The following is a 24,112-nucleotide window of genomic DNA, read 5'->3' on the forward strand; positions in this document are numbered from 1 at the left end:
TATATATATATATATATATATATATATATATATATATATATATATCTCTATCTATCTATCTATCTATCTATCTATCTATCTACCTATATATATATATATAGATAGATAGATAGATAGATAGATAGATAACTGCAGACAGTACTGTTTCGGCCTTCTGGGCCTCATCAGTGCAGTGCTGAAGACTAGGATGGAGACTAAGCTTAAAAAGCCGCCCCAAATACTACACATGTGGTAGTATCTAAGTCATTACCAGAGTGCTCAAACTAGCGAGCTAGTGAGCATGCGCAATTGCAAGAGTAACAACTCATCCTAGTAGAATGCTCAAACTGGGCAGAAAGCAGAGCTTTGTATGCCAGCGAGCTATGTCTATATATATATATATATTTATATATAATAAATCTGTGATACAAGGCTCAGCTCAACTTCCAGCTGACTACACGACCTCATCTAGGACTTAGCTAAATTACAAGATCATCAACTTTCGTAACGAGACCGCATGCGAAGTTCCTCTATAGTGAGTAAAAACTACCGCGAGGCTGCTTCAACAACGTGAAACTATGAAGCTAAACAAGAACATGACACTCTCTCCTAGCTTTTCACAAAACATGAATTGAGTCAAAGACCACAAGAGAGTCAGGGTTATCATTTCAAGAGCATGAAGCCAGATGACAGGCAGATTCATGTTTTGGAGTATGCATGCATAACTGTTATAACTTTTAGCGTAAATGTTACTACCTTTTGGGGGGGGCCTTCGTTTTCCTGCCACCCATTTCAAGGACACCCGTCAGCAGTCCATCAGCGTTCTAAAAGAAGTAAGCGTACAAAATATTTCAAGAAAGACAGAAGGGTCTGGGTTAAAAAAAAATTAGATAGGATCTTTTTCGCCTCTACTGACTCACCATAAAATCCATATATGTCACAGTGGATCTTCTTACACGCTTTTTCGGTTCCTTCGGGCCAGTGTAGAAAATGGTTGCAAAAAAGACTCCTGTTCCAGTCACAATCCAACAGAGGTACTGAGAATTCAAAAATGGAAATAACATCTTTACAAGAAAGTATAGATAATGGACAGAGGATAAAAGAGTTCGAAAACGAAGGAAACGCCTACAAAACCAGGAGCCATAATCGGGGACGGAGACCGTAAGCGCGCGCCATTTCTAGTATTGGGGTTGTCCCCATGATATGGGACAATAATTCTATTTTTAGAACAAATTGCGCCATCGCCTGCGGCACACGTGCGTACATGCTGCGAGGATTTTTGCGGATGTCGCGCGGGGGAAATGGCGTCCGAAATTCCCGAAATTTTTCACGTTTTTCGCCCACAACTCAACGCGTTTACGTCTGTTGGAATTTTGCTTAAGTATTTTCGTCGTAGGCTGCTTCAGTATGAATAAAGTAAGACAGTGTCGAATTTAGGTATGTTCCGCTGTAAGCTTATATCATGATATCGCTGACCAAGTTGTGTTCCGACGGATGCTTCTTTTGCATGCGCTGTACATTACTCCACTTTAAATTTCACATATGTTGAAGATTAACAGCTTTTCCATTACACAGCAAAAAACTAGCTGGATATATTTAGATATAGCAGAGCTTCAGGACTTCATAGTTTCCTAACTCCTCTTGCCACACGCTTGCGAGGAATTTGTCAGTCTATCGCGACCGAAAAGTGAAACAAAATAATTGCTAGTTTGAGTTTCGCTTGAATTGTAAGCAACGCTTGATGTTTCATCAAGGCCCAATAACTTTACGTCCGTAGATACTGCTCAGTTTTATTCGTGTAAAACTCCAGTAAATTCTCTGTTGTCGATGAATGAGAGAGCCCGCTGGTGCGTGTTTTTGTACAGTCAGTAAACATGACAAATTGTACTTCCGCCGCACTTTCTTGTGAAAGCGTACATCGAACTCAAACAATAACTCTGTAGTTTTTAAATATGTTTAAGATTGATAAATGTTTGAGAGCATATTAAAAGCTAAGCTGAAAATATGTGAATAAAGCAGAAATAATCAGCAAATTTACTATGACGCTCTCTTTAATCGACTTGGAATAACGATTTCGATTTTATTGATCGAGTTATCAAAACTCCTTGTCTATTTTCATTTTCGCAGTGTAAAACTTCACTATGCTTATGTTGAAGAAACACTCATGATGTTAGTAGCCTTTTTTGCGTTCGTGAAATTTGTTACAGCATCTCAGCACAAAAGATAACGAAAGAAATCTTTGTCAAGATTTGTTGACAATTGAAAACACCGACTCGGACTTGAAAGTGCGCGAGCTGGGCACGGCGGAAAAACCGCTGCTCATGCGCAGTAGATTTCGATTTGTCTTCCCGCCTTTCCATTTTCAAAATGGCGGACGACGAATCAAAAACGAACACGTCATTGTCATGGCTTTTGGCTACATCTTGCTCGCTCAAGGCAGTTACAAACAACTCGGCTACTTTGGGCAATGATCCGTGCTGATGTTTTGACTGTGATCGAGAGGATCGAAACGGTGTTGACAGTTTTCTCAAATGATAAAGACAGCTCTTCCGAAAGGAAACTTTCAGCTTTTTCAAATTCACCCGAGGTACCGTTTTTCCTTTTGTTAAGGTCGTGTCAAGTTCATTAAGGTTTTGAACCGCAATTTTTTGTAGCTTGTTTAATTTTACGGAACATATAAAATATGACTTTTTTTTCGTGTTGATGAAAATTTTCAAATGCTATTTGTTCATGGACTTTTGTATCGTTGCCTGAAGACAGAAAAGTGGAGGACGAATTCGTAAGTAGTGCACACTAATGCCTAATTTTGTTGTGTTTTTCGCTTGTGTGCTATTCATTCGTGCCTTGTTTTGCCGTTTCAGTGGATACCATGTTTGCCATGAGCTGAAAACTTGTAGTAAGCTTATAGAGGTTTAATATGGCATTGTAGAAAGTTTTATTGTATATGTAATACAGCTTGAAGGATAAAATAAATCGCTTTTTGTTTATGTTAGCCCGTGTTTGATATTATGGCTTATGCTACTTCGCATTTACTACGATTCCTGTTCCTTGGCTACGCAGCTTTCCCCGCAGTTGCGGGCTTCGTTATTGCAAACATTTCTCCATTGTGTTAACGAAAAAAGCAATCCGCCAAAAGGGGTTCTTATTCCACTTTATACTGGGGGAACATTCGTTTAAGTGATAGCCTGCAGTGCAGGCGTCTTATTGGGGCGAGTTAGCGTTACAACCTTGCGACCGCCTTTTTAGACCGCCATGTTAGACCGCCATGTTAGACGGTGGGGGATGGGGGAGAGGAAAAATGAGAAGACGCCTGCCCGAAAAGCCCGTTAAAATGCGAAACACCTCCTGATTAGTTGCGCTTCACTGCATTTCCGGAAATGAGCGGGTAACCAATCAAAATGAGGTTTTCTCAACACCGGAAGTCTCACAAGGGTACACACCACGAGAAGTTTGTGCCAAGCCGCAGGATGTCTTGCATTCTCACAGAGGTGCGTGTTGCGCTAGCGACTTCAGACGTACAGAGTATTTTAGAAATACCGGCAACTGATGAGATCCACATGGAGGATCGAAACCATGGTCTTGCCTGAACTAAGCCGAACAATGGCATATAAAACACGCAAAACAGTTAACGGGACTTGCGCGTAAACAGCTACACTTGAATCATGTCAGGGGCACCCAACGACCGTTTTCTCTCAAATGCTTTTAAACGCTGTTTTAGGTTATCTGGAGTAGTTTTAAAGCTCTGTAGGTTAATTTTAGGTTGCGCTAAAAAATTTTGTCTGTTCGGTTATTCTAGGGGAACTTGAATATTCTCGAATTTATTAGGGCTTTTTCGTCCATTCCCCGAAAACCTTAGGTCTTATCGCCTTTCCGAAAATGATAGCTGACCTTTTTTCGGTACCTAAAACGACATTTTTTACAATTCGAAAACAACAGACATTAAATTTCTCATATCACGATAGTTCGAGGTGACAATTCTCTTCAGAAAATCAGAGGGGATTAAAGGCCTTCCGAACAAATAATTTACCGAAACGATCCGTTGGGTGCCCCTGTCATGTGGTGCCAGAACAACCAAAGGAGGAATAAACCTATACATCGAGCAAGAGAAACATAAGCTCGATCCGATAGCTGCAAGAAACATAAGAATGTCTCTAGACAAACGTATAGCTTTCTCAAAGTAAAGCTACAGCGTCTCCGAAGGAAATCGTACGAGAACAAATATGATATCCGTGATAAGAATCTACCTACTGTGCTTGTAAACAGTTCTAGTCACAGCCGGGCCCGAAAGATAGACCAACCAAGCGTGACTAGAATTGTTTCATTAAAAACGCCCCCCAAATATAGAAAACTAAACTGAAATAAAAATAAAATCCAACACAAACACACAAGCAATGAGCATCATTAAAAAACTGGATCATTGGATAATGCAATTTGAGAGTTTTCATTGTTTTAGCTATCAGGGGTTATGAGCCATTATACCATGCTCTACAAATATGGAAAGCGTATGCATGATTTTTTGAGCATTTTTATTGTTATTTAAGTCTAGTTTTCTATATTTTGGGGGCCTTTTTAATAAAACAATTATTCCACTAATGCCTGTTGGATATGAGAAGATTAAAGCCAACTCAGCGCTACGCGCCTTGTTGGCTATCTATTATCTCATATCCAACACGTTCTCGTGGAATAGTTGATAATTATTCACTCTCTAATGAGTGAATGATACATGATCCAAACAATAACAAAATGGCCGGTGAAAACTTATGTTCCGCCAGTGTTCTGAAACGGAAATCCTGAGAATACAAGAAGATACTGTACCAGAAAATACGAAAAAGTCTTCGAAGTTTCGAATTTTCAATTTTCATTTCAAGTGAAAATGAAACTTTGATTGAACAATGAAATTGTTTCGCAAACAGACTTTTCATTTAGATTGCTGATTTGAACAGTGTTAAAAGACCATTTTGCTAGATTGTGATCAACGAGGATTTTATCGCAGGTTAACTAGACCTGCCATGTTAGAAGATTCTGTAAAGAATTGTGCACATCTTCATGCCGCTTGCATGTTTTCCACGCATGAATTGAGAGGTCAATCAAATTATCTTTTAATGGTTTCCTTTTCATCTGTTGTTGAGATCATGTTGTACATATACTAAAAACTTGTCAATCTCAGTAAATACAGGGTTCATACCCTTTTCCAGAAACAAATTTCCAGGACTTTTCCAGGACTCGGATTGATTTTTCCAGGACTCTAAAATTCACATTAACCCTTTCACTCCCAAGATCTTAATGTTAATTCTCCGTACTGTCTGCCATACATTTCATATTTTTTTTCCCTTGAGTTTAACAGATTTCCAGAACTGTCCAGGACCAGTAACCCTTTTCCAGGACTTTCCAGTCCTAGAAAATGCCACAATAAAATTCCAGGACTTTCCAGGTTTTCCAGGACCCGTACGAACCCTGTAAATAACAGCCACTATTCACCTTGATTGTAAAGAATAAATTATTGTTAACTATCGCATAAACTTCCACACCAAAATATTATGATCTACAAATTTTTAAGAAGTCAAATCCCAACCAAGTTTACCAAGCTATAATTTTTCTGTCTTCAAACGTTTTTCTTTATTAGTTACTGGGGAATTCTGAAATACTTGTTCCATGCATTTGGTTCGGTAATTATCCCTTTTATTATTCCTTAATCTTTTTATGAAAGGGACATATCATTTAGTATCCTCTCCAAGGAAGATGGCATTCATTTCATCCAGGAAAAAAACTTCTTCACGTTGATGTACATGGCCACGTCACACTGTCCCCAGCCAGAGAATCAAGTCATTGAAAGAGAGAAGGAGAGCTGTGAAAATCTGAGGTCTAACTGTGTCAAAAAAGAGAAAAAAATGTAAAATTAAGTTAAGCTATACTTTGGCTTCATCCTTTGAATACATATTACATTGCAAGAAGAAGTGTCATTAACTTAGTATCTGCACTGTTCATACGTTATACAATACTGCGTAGAGCATTGAAGACTACGCAACTTCTTTCAACCTATATTGTGAATACCTCAGTCATTTTGCTAGCTTTGTAACTGGGAAATTTAAATCATGTAGTACAACATAATCATGAAGTACAACAAAAGGATTGTTACTTCTTGAGGTTTCACTCAATAAAAAATAAACAAATGAAAACATTTCATTAACCTCATCATCATCAGACTAATTAAACCCAAAAAAGTCTGCCTTCAGGTCAAAAAATAATTTTACAAGATAACTTTTAAAAACTCTTTCAAAGCAACGCAATTAGTCCATTCAATAACAACAAACCTTAGTGTACATCTGTCATATCAGATTCTTGAACCGCTGCAAGAACTTTTCAGTTGTAGACAACACAAGCCAGAGGATATATCCAAACGTAGAAAGAAATGTGTCACCTCGAATAGTATGCTGATATCCGGATTGGACATAAGTTGGCTACGCTTTTAAAACGTTCATTGTATGTAAGATTTATATCCTGAAATCTACAAAATTAAGCTCATTTGTATAGGACGTAACATGTGGATAATTTCGATAGTCGATAAAAATCGATCATCGTCGATCGTTGTCGATACTAATCAATCGACAAATATCGGAAATCGATAAAAGTCGATCACACAATTTATTGTGATTATCGACTTTGTTCGATTATGATTGATTTTGATCGATTTTGATCGATTTGATCGATTTCAATCGACAAGTATCGGAAAAACAAAAAACGATGTCTGGCGGGAGGAAAGAGTACAGTTGCCGAGGACAGATTAATAAAGCAGCATTGGCTATGTCAAGACTTCATTTTACTGCTTTTGTAATGTAATTGAAAGCTCGTATAAACCTCAATAACCGCAGAGAAACTACCCTTTTCTTCCAGCAAAAGTACTTAATTAAGTAAATCATTTCAGATGGAATCTCTGAAATACTTTCTGATGTATGTGTTTTATAACAGCTGTTATCACTGTAAGCAATGATTTATGCATATGTGATGTTAAACCTAATTAAACTCCTACGCTTATCAATCTAACAAAACAAAACTTCACCCTAACGATTAAAAGCTGTTATAACTGAACGTGATGTAATGTACACAACTGTTTACAAATTCAACTACGTCTGGAATCCGTTTTCCTCTGAAAACATGTGAGGAATTTTCTCACCAAGAACTGACATAAAATTAACCTGGGCGATCAGCCACAGAGATACCAGTGCCATCCAAACGTGAAGTAACTGAACCAAAATAGCCATGATGCATACTTGATTTAACGCAGCGTTAAAATTTCTATGATAAAATAAACAATTTGTTGTAGAAAGATGGCTTCCAGGTATGCTCCGAATACATCTAAGAGAAAAAGTATATGGAAGAAGAGATACAGAAGGCGTTCCTTTCGGTCATCGAAATAATAAAGACACAATGCGTTTTTCCTGAAAGGAGACCAGTCTTCAAACGAAGTTCCAGTATTCCAGAACTTAAAAGAGAAAAAGGCGTGACCTCTCATGTTGTGGTCATGTGATACATCATGTAAAGTTGCTTGAGCACAACGAACTTTTTCTATCAGATCAGCTTTTTTTTCGTTCGACCTATAGGTTATGTTCAAGTCATCAAGGACTTCTTTCAATAAATGAACAGTCATATCTTCCGGCGGCCCCATTTTTTTCCTTTCAGCTTCTTGCTTTTTAAGTGTCTCTTCCTTTTGAAGTCGTTCCTCCTCTGCTTATTCTAGCTGCGGCAACAACGCCTCGAGAGCTTCTGCATTTACTTCTAAAGGGCAATCCCTTCTTTCCAAAGGACCATTGAATGTCACTAGGTGTGTATTGCACTCGCTCCACATTATTTCAGTAGTTTCCGTCAATAGCCACTTTCCGTTGCCCTTTTTGGTGTGCGAGAGAACTTTGAAACACGCCGAAACTTTGTCTCTTACATTGTATTCTTTCTTCCATTCGAATACTGGCACTGCAGACTTCGCAGATGTCTTACGCAGCAAACGTAAGACCTGGCCGCACTTTGTACCGATCCCTGGTACCCAGAAAGCTGAAATGTCACTTAAATAAAGTCCATTTGTAGTCTTTTTCGGACTTACAATTGCTTCAACTTTCTCATAAAAATCACTTCTTGCCACGGCCATCCACCTGGCCATTCTTGAAGTGGAGGGGTTGTACACTTTACCTTGTTGCAATGATAGGAAATTTGCGATGTGGTAGAATTTCCCCTCATACTCCACGTAGTTCGGGGGAAGAGGCTGCTCTATTGATGTTCCGGCGTTGTATGTGGATCTTCTAGCTGTTTTTATAGTCGCTGACCCCTCTATTAATTCTTCATCTTCGACCTGCATACATATGTCGGATACTGATGCGGTTACGCGATCGGTAAACATGTCTAGGCCACTGATGTTATCGTGCGTTTTGCACACAAAGGCATATCTTTGCCTTTCCATATCAGATGAGAATTTTAGTCCAAGACATGACTCGTGGAACCACCTCCCACATTCAGGAAATTCACAACCAATCCAGTGTGTTGTCGATGGTGGTTTAAAAGTAGGTTTAATGGCAGCCATCGATTGTAGATTATCTGGGATTATAGATTATTAAATCAGCTTATGTTTAAGTGCTGATGTGTGCTGCCGATTTTGATTAACCCGGATTTAACCACATTTAATAAACAGTACTGCTAAGTACCTGTGACTGACGTCGTTTTGTGTCTGAACAAGGCTAGATCTGGCGAGATTAACTGTTTATGGTTTATACACGGGTTCATATTTTCTGATACTGAGCAATCGTAATTCGCTGTATTTTTACTGTCATACGTAGGTTGCGGACTGGTACAACAATCACAGGCGCAAGGAGAAGCAAGGGGCATACAAACCCGGCGAATTTGGCCAACCTAGCGGATAGGGAGGAGAGTCGTAGCAGCTTGCATTTGTCAAATGTTGAACTGAGTAAAAACACTGATGACAATAAAATGTCAATTTACTTTACTTTACTTTTTAATTACCTTGCTAGCCTCGATTTTTTCCCGCATCTAGTCTAAACTTTGGCCCGTTCTGTCCCCAGGAAGAAACACGACTTCCAGTTCCCAGGATCTCTCATGTCTCCCGCCTAGAGAGACCCCGGGAACTAGGTTGGTTCGAGTTATGTTGCAGATCGCGATTTAGTTCAGCTGAAACTGTTAATCGATCATTTCTCGAGGTAATTTAAACATTCTATTCTGTAATGAATAACAGACCACTTGGTTGTTCAGGGTTTTATTTAAGTTTATTGCCATACAGATTTACTTTACAGCTGTTTACACTTCCATAAAAAAAGTCATTGGAGCTATTATTCGTTTGGTTACTTGAATTTCGTAGCTGAGTGAAACATTTGTTTGCATTTTTGTCGATAAAATCGATAATCAGTTGAAAATCTTGTGATTATCGACTTTTATCGACAAATTTAATTTGTCGATTGACAATTATCGACAACTATCGAGTACTATCGACTTATCGACTACGTTTTCGATGATCGACTTTGATCGACATGTTACGTCCTGATTTGTAGTACAGTGTCAACGGTTTTCGTCACTTATTTATATGAACATGGCAGACAAAAAACCTAACGGGTCTCTTCCCAGAGGCAAGTCAAGATATGACGGGTAATTCAAATGAGAGCGAACAAAATCTTCAACTTTTCAAATGTAGACTCATCCAGCCAAAAAGTTTCCGAAGTCACACGAACTAGAAAATGTTGCCAATTGCAAAAATCAACCATTTACGGAAGGAAAGGAAGGAAAACTTGGCTTACCTTTCAACATAGCTTTCCATTATGCTGTGTTCATTGTGTTAAGTCGTCTGTACTCCAATATCTGCAGCAGAAGAGTATTGTAAATAAGCTAAGCAGGTGCTTCCGCTTGGCACAAAATGAACACGACACCAACGGACAAAATAAATCACAACACAAAGAATAACACTCAAAGAAAGAAACAAAACCAGGCTAACATTTGCAACACACTTACTTTTGCTTAATCCGCATTCTCTGTGACAAGTAGAAGTTCTAACTGGGTAAAAGTCCACAATATTTCTTGTTGTTCGATGCTCCCGCTTGCAAAATATTCAGACATTTTCGAAACTCGTTTGCAGCCGCAAATTGTCAGCGGCGAGCGCTTGAGCATGCTCCAAGACAACGGATTTTTCAGCCAATCAGCGGTTTTTCCGCCGTGCCCGCGAGGGTTGTGCCTAAATCCTACCGCTCAGAAGGACAACCGAGGAGTACTAAGAGCGAGTTTCCGAGTCGAGCAGTTTTCGGAAATTGTCGGTTATTCCAATATGGCGGACTATACCAATCACATAAATATGCGAATTGCCAGTGGTAAAACTATGTTGATCAACAAGACAAGTACGTTCTTATTCACCTGACAAGTTAAGAATAATGTGTAGAGAGTAAAGCAGTAAGTTGTTCGGCAAATGCGGTATATTTCTTTAGATCTCTTCCCGTCTAGTTCGTAAATCGTAAATTTGTACGCCGGCTAACACATTACACTGTAGACGTCTTTGACTTATAATAGGCACAAACGTTTGTAAATTCGTCGTTCCTTCAGAATGAATTTTTTTATTGATTCGGTGGATCCCCGAATTCAAACTTCCTTTGCCTTGTCCCTCTGCCCGGTAGGATCTTGGAAATACTACCGTCCAGAGGGACAGCTTGTGTATAAGGTAATTGGACTGTAGTCCATGCACATTTTTATTTGTAGAATAGTTTGATACATTGCTCTTTAGCCTTACACTACACTAGATTATCACTCTACAGTAACATTTCAGATTTCTGTGATCTTGTCCCTCTAGCCGGTAGGATCTTGAAAATACTACCGACCAGAGGGACAGCTTGTGTATAAGGTAATTGGAATTAAGTCCATGCACAGTTTAATTTGTACAATAGTTTGATACATTGCTCTTTAGTCTTACACTACACTAGATTATCACTCTACAGTAACATTTCAGATTTCTGTGATCTTGTCCCTCTAGCCGGTAGGATCTTGAAAATACTACCGACCAGAGGGACAGCTTGTGTATAAGGTAATTGGAATTAAGTCCATGCACAGTTTAATTTGTACAATAGTTTGATACATTGCTCTTTAGCCTTACACTACACTAGATTATCACTCTACAGTAACATTTCAGATTTCTGTGATCTTGTCCCTCTAGCCGGTAGGATCTTGAAAATACTACCGACCAGAGGGACAGCTTGTGTATAAGGTAATTGGAATTAAGTCCATGCACAGTTTAATTTGTACAATAGTTTGATACATTGCTCTTTAGTCTTACACTACACTAGATTATCACTCTACAGTTATATCTTCAGTTTTCTGTGATCTTGTCCCTCTAGCCGGTAGGATCTTGAAAATACTACCAGCCAGAGGGACAGCTGGTGTGTGAAGTAATTGGACTCAAGTCCATGCACAGTTTTATTTGTACAATAGTTTGATAATTACTCTTATTGCTTAAGTCATAAAGTAGGCTAGAATATTGAGGATTCCTATTTATATGAAGGTTATCAGACACTTGATTTCAATGCCTTAATAGAACTTATTTTGCATTCACTCCAAGTGAAACAGAGTGCCAGGCAGAACTAGGACACATTTCTGACATGTCCAGTGGGCTCAAGTTGTACACATCAATATTTAATATATTATTTTGTGACTTACATACTCTGTGGAAGGATAGAGGAATTCCTTCAGGAGGATTGTTAAACTTAAAGAGTTGGATACTGTTCCTTAGCATTGTAAGACTATCTGTTTCTGGAATAAACACAAATTAAAGTAACGAAAATGGCCTTCTATTGTCTTTTTTTTTTGTGAATGGTGTTTACCTTTAAACAAAATAGGTTTAAGGAAATCCTTTATTTAATCAAAACGTATTACTTAAAGGACACTGACCTGACATACTCAGAAAGCCACTCTCATTGCAAAATTTCTAGTCTATTTCCCTCATGTTTATTAAGCCTGTATCCCGCAAAGTCACTTCTAAAATGAGGCTTTTTAAATAACAAGTGTAAAAAAGTGTAAATAGTTAATAAGTGTAACCCCAGTTACCCTAAAAATTAATCAGATTGAATAGTTTGCTTAGTTTGCATATTTGTGCACCCATGAGTTAAAATTGTGGGGGAGGCAGGGGGGCGGGAGCCCCAGCAGAATAGGGGGCAGGAGGCAGGAGAGGAAATGGTGGGAAGTGGAAGTTCTACAAAGGAAGGAATCATTTATTAAGCATTACGATACTTTCAAAAACAAGAACCCAAATGTTTTTTGACTTACATTTAGCTTATCTTGAGATTTCTGGACTGAAGGAAAAATAAAATCCGCCCTTGGACTGAAAAACTGAGGCCAACTTCTGGTAAAATTGGAAACCCTTTTACAGTGGTTATATCATAGGTCATAAAATGTTGTCATTTAAACTGTCAAAAGACGTGAAGAGCTAGAGGAGCAAGGCTGAAAACAAAGGAAAAGAAACGCCAAAGGATTGCGCAGCTAAATGATAAGTATGTGTTTTGAGTGTCCTTATTTACAGGGGACAGGGCAAATCGGAGGAGGGCGGGAGTCGAGATAAAGGTACGGGAAGCAGGAGAACTGGGAGGTTCTAACCCCCTTTCGCCCCACCTCCCCACCCCCCCCCCCCCGAAAAAAAATTGTTAACCAACAGCTTGAATGCTCTTAAATTTTTTAGTCAGTACACAAAACAATTATAAATGGAACAAATAGAGCTACAGTTGCATTAGAAAGCTTATAGGGGTCCTTATGGTGTAGGTAACAGAGTTAATGATCGCCCACCCCCCCGTAACTAGTCTCAGACAATGTAAATTGCACGTGATGAAATTGGCACAAAATAGGCAGAAAATTCAAGTGACAAAGACTCTGGCGGTCATGTTGGATGACCAGAACAATAAACTAAGCTAATTCTTTTGTTAATGGTCATCCACCATGGCAGCGATGGCGTCAGTTAGATATATGCCAGTTAGTTAGATTTATGGTAATATAAATGTGCCAGGCTCTTTGTCTGCACTTAGTCCACACAAGCTCGGGCTCTTTTGACTGAACATTTTTTTACACATTTTAATTGAATCCCTATACATAGGATACACCTAAGCAAAAGAATGATTATGATTGTGGTGTCTTTGTCTGTATGGTAAGCTGTGCAAATACCATATTCTATCAATTACCATGTCTCTTTAAATAATCAGCTTGGCTTCAATTAATTCAAATCAAAGTGTTCATCTTTACCTGAACTGATCACTTGCGCTAGTGATACATTTTAAATTCATTGGTATTATCTATGTTTAGTCCTAACTCCTAATTTAAACCAGGTATTTTGAATCAAAAGCAAGTATCAACACTTCTCATCGCATGACAAAGTAATGGAAAATCAATTTAAACCAAACAACATGGATACCAACTACACATCTCCTATTCATAACACTTTCTTGCAGAAATTCACTATGTTTGTCTTATTTTCCAGGATGACATTCCCTCTCTCCATGAAGTGATGAAAATGCAGATCTCACCGCAAATGCTACCAAACTGAAGGAATGTACATTCAAAAGAACTCAAAAGTTCTCATCAATAGTAAAATATTAATTTTGCCTAAAAAGGATTCATCTCCATATTTCCTTAATCAGTTGTACATATATATAACAGTTTCCCTCACTAAATAAACACTCTAAATCCATCGTTCAACTTAAGATTCCACACTGATACTGTCATGTTCACTGATTGAGAATTATTGCAATGGCAACAAAGCATTAATAGACTTTTACAGACACCATGAACTTCAGTGCAATTACCTTATACACAAGCTGTCCCTCTGGCCGGTAGTATTTTCGAGATCCTACCGGCCAGAGGAACAAGATCACAAAAAAACTGAAAATATTACTGCAGAGTGATTGTAGTGTAGTGTAAGACTAAGCAATCAATCAAACCATTCTACAAATAAAACTGAGCATGGGATTAAGTCCAGTTACCTTATACACAAGCTGTCCCTCTGGTCGGTAGTATTTTCAAGATCCTACCGGCTAGAGGGACAAGATCACACAAAACTGAAAATACTACTGTAGAGTGATTCTAGTGTAGTGTAAGACTAAAGAGCAATGTATCAAGCTATTGTACAAATAAAACTGTGCATGGACTTGAGTCCAATTACCTTATACACAAGCAGCTGTCCCTCTCGCCAGTAGTATTAATTTTTTCAAGATCCTACCGGCTAGAGGGACAAGATCACACAAAACTGAAAATATTACTGTAGAGTGATTCTAGTGTAGTGTAAGACTAAAGAGCAATGTATCAAGCTATTGTACAAATAAAACTGTGCATGGACGTGAGTCCAATTACCTTATACACAAGCAGCTGTCCTTCTGGCCAGTAGTATTTTCAAGATCCTACCGGCTAGAGGGACAAGATCGCAGAAAACTGAAAATATTACTGTACAGAGATAATCTAGTGTAGTGTAAGACTTAAGAGCAATGTATCAAACTATTCTCCAAATAAAACTGTGCATCGACTTGAGTTCAATTATCTTATACACAAGCTGTCCCTCTGGCCAGTAGTATTTTCAAGATCCTACCAGCCAGAGAGACAAGATCACAGAAAACTGAAAAGATTCAACTGTAGAGTGATTCTAGTCTAGGATAAAACTTAAGAGCAATGTATCAAACTATTGTGCAGATAAAACTGTTCATGAACTTAAGTCCAATTATCTTGTACACAAGCTGTCCCTCTGGCTGGTAGTATTTTCAAAGATCCTATCGGCTAGAGGGACAAGATCACAGAAATCTGAATGTTAATGTAGAGTGATAATCTAGTGTAGTGTAAGGCTAAAGAGCAATGTATCAAACTATTCTACAAATAAAAATGTGCATGGACTAAAGTCCAATTACCTTATACACAAGCTGTCCCTCTGGACGGTAGTATTTCCAAGATCCTACCCGCCAGAGGGACAAGGCAAAGGAAGTTTGAATTCGGGGATCCGCCGAATCAGTAAAAAAAATTCGTCCTGAAGGAACGACGTATTTAAAAAAGTTTGTGCCTATTATAAGTCAAAGACGTCTACAGTGTAATGTGTTAGCCGGCGTACAAATTTACGATTTACGAACTAGACGGGAAGAGATCTAAAGAAATATACCGCATTTGCCGAACAACTCACTGCTTTACTCTCTACACATTATTCTTTACTTGTCAGGTGAATAAGAACGTACTTGTCTTGTTGATCAACATAGTTTTACTGGCAATTCGCATATTTGTGTGATTGGTATAGTCCGCCATATTGGAATAACCGACAATTTCCGAAAACTGCTCGACTCGGAAACTCGCTCTTAGTACTCCTCGGTTGTCCTTCTGAGCGGTAGGATTTAGGCACAACCGCCCGCGAGCTGCACTATGCAAATGAGCGAATTGTACGCGTCAGACTTTCCTTTCAAAAACTTTTGCAAACTCACCAAACAAGCAGAAACAAGAAGAAACCGTCAAAACAGGTTTTGGTTATGATGGACCATTGTCTGAGAAACTCAGAAATTAACTCGATACCAGAGTAGAGAGTTTTTCTTGCTATATTGTTAAGTCAGAACAAACGCAAAAACATTCGCGTAAGCTTACAACTAGCGTGAGCAGACCTTATTATTCATTCCCAGCGCGAGATTGAAGTCTTGTTTTCGACCCTGAAAACCCCACCTTTCCCGTTAGCTAAGAGCATAAAACTACATATAAGCGCCCTGGTTCGTATTCCCTGCCTTATTCCCTGCCATCGCTGTGAAAAATACGCAAGAGAATCTCTCAAGGTCTCTCAACTCTCACCAATTGATCACCCGACGTGACAACATCCACGCGAGAGCCCCCGACATGTGCGTGAATCCGCGCGGATATATGACGTCAGGATGGCGCAATTTGTTCTAAAAATAGAAAAATTGTCCCATATCATAGGTGCGCGCGAATCCCGAGACTTACGGTCTCCGTCCCCGATTATGGCTCCTGTACAAAACCTATTATTTATCTAGCAGCCGATTATAAGAGCTAGTGACCAACTTTAATACGAACTAACCCACTGGTACCAACCGTAAAATCTGATAGGTTTTTAGGTCCCAGGCTATCTCCACTGTCTTGCCCAAAAAGTGCCCAAGCGATGACGCAAACGTAAACTCCACTCAAGAAGGTAAACACGGTCCTACGTAGAATAGCACTGAAGATGCTTGTTTAGCCTTATTCCATTTCATCAATTTTCGTTAGCCATTGAATTATTTCCGCAAGTCAATATTTTATATAGAATTAAATTTAAATCACCATGTATCTCACAGGATAACATAAAGGAGAGTAAAAGGCAAACCTCACAGCGTTTAGTACTGTACATTCCTCAACCTTTTCAGTGACAGTCGAGATAAACGTTAAGTGATTGATCTCCACCATGTTGTAGCAGAGGTTTGTCATCGCCGACAAAAAGCCAAAATAGACAAGTGGAAGCCAACGTTGATCTTTGTTATCACAAAGAAAGCAGCGATTTATCAAAAGAGGAAAGCTGATCGTCATTATGGCTGTTGCCACTAAGTGTCAAGATTTCCGCCGGCCAATCTTGCTTGACAGGAGAGGCACATTCACTCCGTCACCAAGGTATCCAGTTAGCGGTGAGATTGTAGCGTCGGCGATTTGCCCCATGAGCACTACTAGCCCCTCTTGCGAGGAGGAAAGTTGTACCACGTTCATGAAAAACAAGATTTCGAATGAACATAGCAGCTGGCGGTAGAGATCGTTGAAAGCATTGCCAACTCCACATGATAACCGTTCTCTTACCCTCATTATCAAGACGGTGATTCCTAATAACGGTGATTTTTAAAGCTGAAAATAAAAGGTACGGGTTTATAAGGTAACATTCCAGGGGGAATTCAAAGGGGGGTCACACTGTGTCAAAGTGAGGGTACTCACCAGGCCCGGGTTGTTCAAAAGGTGGATAACGCTATCTACTGGACAAATCACTATCCAGTGGATAGAGTGGTTTGTTTACGTTTTGTTAACGCTTATCCACTGGATAACAATTTATCCGCTGCATAGCACTATCCACCTTTCGAACAACTGCCGGCCGGATTGTCATGTCGTTTTCGTCACCTGTTGTGGGCTGTTTGCTTAAAAAAGGCTTTCAAAAGGGGGTCACGGACACCCCAGTCCCCCCCCCCCTCCCCCCTAGCTACGCCCCTGGTGTAACAATTTTCGTCATACGTTTAAAAGATGACCTCGTTGTAGCTGTTTTTTTACATCATATCGCGGGTGTTTCAGAATGGCAGTTACGGCGAATAAGTCGAATAACTGAAAACCAATAGAAGGCATTATTACGGTGACTGAGTTTACTTTCGAGCTCCTTTATAAACTAAACAAAAGATCCCAGAAGAAGAGTATTGTTTTTAAATTGTCACCCTTACAGAAAAAGAGGGAAGCCATACTAAGGCGCTGAGGGTCCTTAGTCTGTTCCCCCCCTCCCCTCATTAGGGGGAGAGGGTTCGCCTTCCACTTGCCGTAATCGTAATCAGTCATCTCTTTTCCTGTTCTCGTTTGCGAGCTGTACGATTTCTAAATGATATATGCTGCACAATTAACTGGAATGTTACCTTACAGAAAAAGTGTGTTGCATGAATCTACTTTTCCGAGTCCCAACTTAATTTAGGTATGTCATACTGCTCGGCTTGGGTGAATCAATGATTAGATACTTTACCCTGTTGTCGACAACGGAAAGAAAAAAACAGGCAAACAATCTCGCCCTTTTCCAAGCTTCTGTCGACAAGAATCGACCGCTCGAGAATGATGTGGATTGGAACTGTCGATCGATATTTTTGAAGTCCGTCGAACGTAATAGGTCTTAACATTTGCCGAGATTACTCAAGGGGTAAATGAATAGTTATCCTTCAGTCTCCGTTTGTTTGTCTGTTTTCTTTGGTTCAGTTAATTATATATTACGTACACATGAGTTCCGCAAATAACTATCCACGATAGCAGCGACCTTCCGAAAGTAGTGATAACGTTTCAGAGGTGTTATAATAATAGTAACTCCCAAAGGATCGAAAGGGAAGTGACCTTAGTTACAAATTACATTGGAGCCCCGTTAATACGACCAGCTTCGGGCCATGAAAAATCGGTCGCATAAACGGGGTGGTCGTATTAAAGGGGTTCTTTAAATAAGAAAATGACTGGCTGAGCTTTTTTGGGGGCCAGAATAAAGTGGCCGTAATAACGAGGTGGTCGCATTAACGGGTGGTCGTAAGGCGGGGTTCCACTGTAACAGCAACGACCCTCCCAGAATAGCGATCGCAAGCTACGCTTGCGATCGCTATTCGGAGAGAGTTGTCAGGAGAGTTGTCAGGCGGAAATCTCGATTTAACGTCTCGCATTGCCACTTCTTACAGCAGCTGAGAGACTATACAACTGACAACTGCTTAATATACCAAAAGCAATGCAAAGTAAGGTTGCAGAGGACATGTAAAAGAAACCTATCAAATAACTTAGCAATAAACATTGTAAGTTTCCGCCTAAGCTGCAGAAGTTGCGAACCCCCGAAAGAAGGGAACATCTACAAGTAGCGACAGAAAAAGTCGCCAAATTTATGGAAATGCGGTCATATGAAATTATTATTTTCGGAACTTTATCGATTGACAATTCTTTCGATTTAAAAAATTTCGACATAGCAAAAGTTTTACATAGTCTCTCAAAATGTGATATGACAACTCAAATGTTTATGTAATTTTTCGAGTCAAATGTTAAATGAAATCAAGCCGGTAGATTTAAGGCTCAAAAGGCCGAGAGACTTTATCCACGAGTGAATAGCAATAAAATATACAATTCTTTCTGTTAAGCTTTGGTGAAAAGCGAAGAGTCACCCTCAAATGTTGCTTTAATGGTAGACTCTTTCTTCTTTTCTCCTCCTAATCAGTATACAGCTATTTCCATGTTGTCACTTGATGACAGGCTATGCCTACTCAAGTGGCATGGACGTATAATCAGATTTTGAACATTTCATTTCGTTCAGGCTGAATTTATCGAGAGTTTAGTATTCTATGGCTAGGTGGCTTAGTGAACACTGACGGGTCTTTATTTTTCACGATAATAAACAAGTATTTAATTGTTGATCAAATCTTGTTGGGCGAGACCTCACGATTGCACTATTTTCCGGATCGATCGTGCCTTAGCTGACCACGTTATCAAGCATTTCACCTTATTACATTTGTCTAAAGAAATCTACAAGGATTTTTTATACCTCTTTCTGGTCTTACAAAATCTAAAGTTTATTCGTCTCATATAACTTTCGATCTTTTAAACGCCTATTTGGAGCAGTACTGACCAAAAATACAAAAAACAAAATAGAAATGGAAAAAACTCATTTCCGGCGGAAAATGGTTGTTCATCGGTATGAATTAAAGTTGGTGCAATGGATGCAATTTTTTAAAGAAGAATCATGATTGAGATAAATGTAGCAAATGTTCATTTTGTTCAAACTTGTCAGAAAATTTCACGATCCGACAACATGCTCTATCCGCCGATATTAACTCAGTTCGTGTTTATCCTTCCGACCGTTTTCCGGGCGCTTTCACTCGAGTACCTCATCCTTATATATAAGTTGGCTGTTAACCTAAATCATTTCGTAAAAACCCCAAATTTGATTTTCAGGGTAATAATAACACAATCTGCAGATATTTAATTTCACTTACAGATCTCACAGTTTCCGTCTCTAGGCTTTCTTTAGTCAGCAGGTCCATGGGTACAGGATATCAGCGCTACTGATGAGCTTTGCTCGGCTTTTCAAGCATGTTAATTCTAATTTTGTAATTGATAGGTATCTCTCTCTGATTGGTTGGTTTTTGCATCAACCAATGATTTCTTGTTCCACAATCACCGACTGTGGAGGAATAGGCTAAGTGAAGGAGCTACCCCAAAGACGACCCATCCTGCTTACTACCAATATCCCGCTATCCAATAAATCACTTTGCAAACTAAACATGTACAGTTTTTCGTTTCTTTATTTATTGTTACCTTTGGTTTTGATTTCTTGTGCTTATTGAGTAATTAAGCTTAAAATGTGTCACGGTGAATCCGACCTATTGTTACGTTGAAGCAAACTCTCAAGGGGTATATTAGATTAACCCTCGGAAGTACAAGCTCTGATCATACCCCCACCGTGGTACAAGGAGGGAGTGGATAGGCCCCCATCTTAGGTTTTCGTTCTTTTAAGGCAGAGCGAAATAAATTTACGTTGATAAGACAACCCTGAGCTTGCTCTACAAGAAGATACCATTTTTGGTGGTTATGACGTCATATGGCGTCAAATGAAGTCTTTCGACCCGCCATCTTATGTTTCACTATTTTCTTAAAATAAACAAACCTCTTTGGATACATTAAGTACCCAAAACTCTGGGCGGTTCTGTCGGTAAGTCAGGGTCACGTAGGGGCCAAACCACCCCCCTAATGTTTCATGAAGGCTATATTTGCTTGGTTTATATGTTTCTGAACCAAGTTTGGCAGATGAGCTTTCTTTGTTCTCCAGTTTATTTTAATTTGGAAGTTGTACCAAAATATCAGATTGTGACGTCATAATTGATGACGTCACCAAAACGTGCTGTAATTTTTTTTTTAAATCTGATAAAAAGATTATGTCATTGGAAAGGCCTTGACTTGAGGAGTAAAATGCCGGAAACCGTTTTTTGCTATGATGATTATTTTTCGAGATATGGTAAGTTAAATATTTTTTTGTTGTCCCCTCCGGAATTTGCTTAACCATACTGTCCTTCTTAAGTCAGTCTCTCTGGTTTATTTTTTTCAGTTTTATTCTAGGAACGTTAATAATCTAGAAAAATAGAAAGCTTGATGTTGTCAAAAATTGTATGGTTTTAGAAATTTGATTTTCGGCTTTGTTAGGATAGTATTAACAGTAAACAAACGGGTGACGTCACAGGTTATGACGAAACAAAACTAATTTTAACGTAATAACACCAGAGGGATAATTTTTTATTCCGATTTTCTTCTTTATTTTTGCGTTAGTCATCTGGCACATCACATGTGCAACATAGCTGCATTTGCGGGAACAAAATTACGGCTCCAATTTGGGAATTTTTCTCAAGGGGGGACCCCATATTTTGCAGAGTTATTTTTCATATTTAAAAATGCCATATTTCATTTAATTTTTGTGATATGGACAAATTTTTTTCGGGTTTCAACTCCCCTTGATGTGCTCTTTGGAACACATTGTAAAAAAATATGCATATTAAAAACTTCAAAAGTGGCAAAAAACATGACGTCATCACTGTGACGTCACAACTTTGACATTTACTGACATTTTTCACGTAAATATAATTAACAATAGGTCTCCTGCTCATTTGCCAAGTTTGGTGTAGAAAGAGTCAATACTTTTTAAGTAATGCGAAATAATGTGAAACACCAAAGAACTGACGAAACATTTGGGGGGTGGTTTGACCCCTACGTGGGTAGTTATTTAAAACATCAACTTTCTAAAGTTTTTAACATTTATGCAGATTTCGATCAAATATATGGGGATTTCACGACTTTTTCTAATAGTAGACGCTTTCTTCTCTCTTTTTTCCTCGTTAGTGCAGACCGCTATTATCAAACATGACGTTAATATCACATAAAAGAGCCGGGTTAAGCTTACTTGACAAGTACGATCGTATGGTCGGTCTTCGAACAGTTTGCTGCGGTCATTTAACAATATATAGCTGACTATAATTAAAGCATAGTGATTTGATGTGCACTTAAGTATACATGCCTCTTATTCACAATAATACATTTAGGTATTAATAATTCGACGGATCGATCCGTCGTTACACTGAATTTCCGGGTCGTGACTCATGCAGTTCCGCCGCAAAAGTGATTTTATTGCAATGAATTTATCTGGTAAGCAGTTTAACAGTTTAAGGGGTTTCCATTTCTTCATGCCAGGCATTTCCGTTCAAACGCCTCCTTGTCTTCATCTGGGTCGATGATAAAATGGACCCGATTTCCTACGGATGTTGATTATTTTTGTCTACTCTTAAAGTGGCTCCGAAATTCTTTCCAGCACTTTTTCAGCACCTCTCCTTTGCTGAATCAATGCTACCAAGTTTTTCCAGGTGATGCCATAATAATGGAAGCAAAGAAATAGCTAATGATTGGTGAAAAAGTTATGATCGTTTCCTTAGCATTACAAGTTACCATGGAAACGGTTTGACTTGATAAACTCTCCTAATTTTAGCTTTAACTCAACCACGAGACGTAATTTAAACCTGCAGCTGTTTAAAAGAACGTGTAATTTGGCTGAACTTGTGCATAAGGAGTCTAAAGTGACGCCATCAAATACGCAAGAGTTAAGTCAATAAGATGGGGGCAGTTAAATAAGTAGGAATTTTCCTTTCCACTTGTTGTTTAAAAAACGAAAAAAATAATAAATAGTATTTTTATAGCGCCTATCCAAGCGTGATCTAGGCACTGAAACCAGGTTTAAGGTCTGACACAGAAATCGGGTCGCTATATATCATAAAAAGGCTTATGTGCAATGGATGTCATAAAAAAGCCATGTAAAACTTCGTGTCTTCAGGACAAAAATACGTAATATCCATGATAGAGTTTTGGTTTACATCTTGATGGACGGTTGGGTTTGCAGTGTGCTTGAATGAAAACTGCGAAACAGCGCTATCAGGTGGAGATTTATCTTCTTGTCCCTGAGCTTCAATGTCCTCTTTTTGTGCTATGAAAGCAATAACAATACAATAAAGGCGTTGTAAATCAACGAAGAGTTGTATAACAACATTAATAAGTATAATAAAAATCATACCATTAGAAGATATAACTTCTAATACAACTTTTAATATAGGAATGGGGGAAGTGGGGCCGAATGAAGGGGGAAGGCTCGTTACCAGCTTCTGCCTTTTTTGTCCTTCTCTCTTTTTCTCGGCTACTATCATTCACCTTCCTAAATGCCCTTTAGAAAGTCTGTTAAGCCAATAAATGACGCTTAAGCCGTCAAATAATCAACTTGGCACAAAATATTAGTTTCCTTCAATTGATTGTCACTAAATGGGTGCAAGGGACGAATGGATACGTCTAGGAGTCTATGTTTATTTTAGGCTAGAATACGGATTCGGTTTTTTTTCGGCAGTTGTTCTTGATGGTTCTATAAGAAACACGACAATAAAATTTTCACTTCTTTATAATAAACATTGCAGCGCCTACCTTTGAACTTGCAGGGTAACACTGAAGATTGGAAAAACAAAACCAGCAAGAATCCAATCAGAGTTAATACCCCAGGCGCCATTACAAAGACTTGTTGTACGTAATCGCTAATGGCCTCATTTGAATCAGTGCTGTGATGAAGGAGAAAAAATATCAGGTAAAACAAATCATACTAGAGGGCTTACCAAATGGTGTATTACGAAGCTGTGTCATCTTTTCAAACCAGTTGAGGGTACGTTACCTTTATAATACCTTAAATTACTCGTAATTAAGCGCCTTATTCCCAGACACCGTGAAATATCCATAAGTAAAGTAAAATCCTTTATTTAAAACACGATTATCGTTTAAGCATTACATGCTTGAGGGGTCGTGTGTCTAATTAATTATCTAATTATCTAATTACCTACTGATAAAATGAATAAAATATAAGAAATTAACTTACTTTATCGCAAATCTGATTTCCCTAAATATCGGACTAGATTTTGCCTTTGAATAAAATTGTTTAAAATTACAAGAATCATTGAAATATTCTGAAACACAGTTCCACAGTACAGCTCCTCTGTAACAAACAGAATTTTTCATGAAATAAATGGAAAATCGTGGAACGACGGCCTTATTATGTCCTCTTAAGTTATACGGACTATTACGCCATACAATTAAATCTGAAATCATTGCGGGCATATTATCGCCAGCTATGTTATAGATTAGTTTGACAAGACTTCGTTTATACACGTCATAAATCAAGTCCCATTGTGTGAGTTCCATAACTTGTATTGATGGTGTGTCTCGTGGCAAATTGAAATTAAAATTAGCCTTCCAGCACGACAGTGCAGTGCTTGCAGGGATTTAATATAATCCAGGTTGTTACAGTTCCCACAGATAGCGATGCCATACGTCACTGAAGGGAAAATCACCTTAA

The 24,112-nt window shown here is 38.7% G+C and overlaps 2 protein-coding genes across 2 annotated transcripts in view; both read right to left on the bottom strand.

Annotated features, from left to right (window-relative positions):
• Positions 1-862: 862 nt before the first annotated feature.
• Positions 863-16,431, bottom strand: LOC145496751 (uncharacterized). Its single transcript, XM_081476493.1, has 3 exons — positions 16,322-16,431; positions 16,054-16,162; positions 863-1,016 (listed from the first exon to the last, which is right to left on the bottom strand). The coding sequence occupies exons 1-3, from the start codon at positions 16,420-16,422 to the stop codon at positions 888-890; spliced, it is 339 nt and encodes a 112-aa protein (XP_081332619.1). The 5' UTR covers positions 16,423-16,431; the 3' UTR covers positions 863-887.
• A 6,092-nt stretch (positions 16,432-22,523) lies between these two features.
• Positions 22,524-24,112, bottom strand: part of LOC145486422 (uncharacterized) — a 9,424-nt gene continuing 7,835 nt past the window's right edge. The window contains exons 10-11 of the mRNA XM_081465122.1: positions 23,194-23,324; positions 22,524-22,708 (exon numbers count right to left, since the gene is read on the bottom strand). Coding sequence (XP_081321248.1) covers positions 22,524-22,708; positions 23,194-23,324 — 316 coding nt within the window. The remainder of the gene's footprint in view (positions 22,709-23,193; positions 23,325-24,112) is intronic.

Source organism: Orbicella franksi, chromosome 1, assembly GCF_964199315.1.
Source record: "Orbicella franksi chromosome 1, jaOrbFran1.1, whole genome shotgun sequence".
NCBI lineage: Eukaryota > Metazoa > Cnidaria > Anthozoa > Scleractinia > Merulinidae > Orbicella > Orbicella franksi.

Bases quoted from the DNA above. Each gene is read 5' to 3' on its own strand.
- LOC145496751 (XM_081476493.1), bottom strand. From the start codon at position 16,422: ATGACAAACCTCTGCTACAACATGGTGGAGATCAATCACTTAACGTTT. The intron at 16,163-16,321 runs GTTTGCCTTTTA...TATTCTACGTAG, and splicing joins ACAGTACTAAACGCTGTGAG to GACCGTGTTTACCTTCTTGA. The intron at 1,017-16,053 runs GTTGGTACCAGT...TTGAATTCTCAG, and splicing joins AAAACCTATCAGATTTTACG to TACCTCTGTTGGATTGTGAC.